The 528-nt window shown below is 50.4% G+C and overlaps 1 protein-coding gene across 1 annotated transcript in view; it reads right to left on the bottom strand.

Moving 5' to 3' along the window:
• The window catches only part of LOC107677319 (RNA polymerase II-associated factor 1 homolog), a 15275-nt gene that overhangs the window by 10271 nt on the left and 4476 nt on the right, over positions 1-528 (bottom strand). Inside the window, exons 7-8 of the mRNA XM_016472228.1 lie at positions 209-314; positions 31-99 (exon numbers count right to left, since the gene is read on the bottom strand). Of these exons, the coding sequence (XP_016327714.1) occupies positions 31-99; positions 209-314 (175 nt within the window). The remainder of the gene's footprint in view (positions 1-30; positions 100-208; positions 315-528) is intronic.

Here is a 528-nt window from a genome sequence, read left to right as displayed (position 1 = left end):
TGCGCGTGTATGTGTGTGTGAGTGTGAGACCTTGAAGTCTGGGAAGACGGGCAGAACCTCCACCGGTGTGACTCTGGGTTTGCTGTAATGCTGGGCAATCTGGAAGATTCCAACAGAAGAATGAATCAGAAACACATCAGATCGATGCTGACGTCACATGTGTGTGTGTGTGTGAGAGAGAGTGTGCGAGTGATCTGCGTCTGCTCACGGATTTCTGCGCGTCTTCAAATGTCTTCTCGATGGCTGCGATCTGACTGTCTCTGTCTTTGTAGATCTCCTCCTCTGTGAACTGCTGCTTCACGGACACACCGATCCTACACACACACACACACACACACACACACACACACACACGTCAGACAGACAGTTTCACTGCGACCGCTGTGTGTGTGTGTGTGTGTGTGTGTGTGTGTGTGAGAGTGAATGTGTGAGAGTGAATGAGTGAGAGTGTGAATGAGTGAGAGTGTGTGTGTGTGAGAGAGAGAGAGAGAGAGAGAGAGTGTGTGTGAGAGAGAGAGAGTGTGTGTG

The sequence above is a fragment of the Sinocyclocheilus anshuiensis genome, unplaced genomic scaffold (assembly GCF_001515605.1).
Source record: "Sinocyclocheilus anshuiensis isolate Anshui unplaced genomic scaffold, SAMN03320099.WGS_v1.1 scaffold173, whole genome shotgun sequence".
Classification (NCBI taxonomy): Eukaryota; Metazoa; Chordata; class Actinopteri; order Cypriniformes; family Cyprinidae; genus Sinocyclocheilus; species Sinocyclocheilus anshuiensis.
Note: the sequence above shows the minus strand (reverse complement) of the source record. Positions and strands in the feature narration are given on the sequence as shown.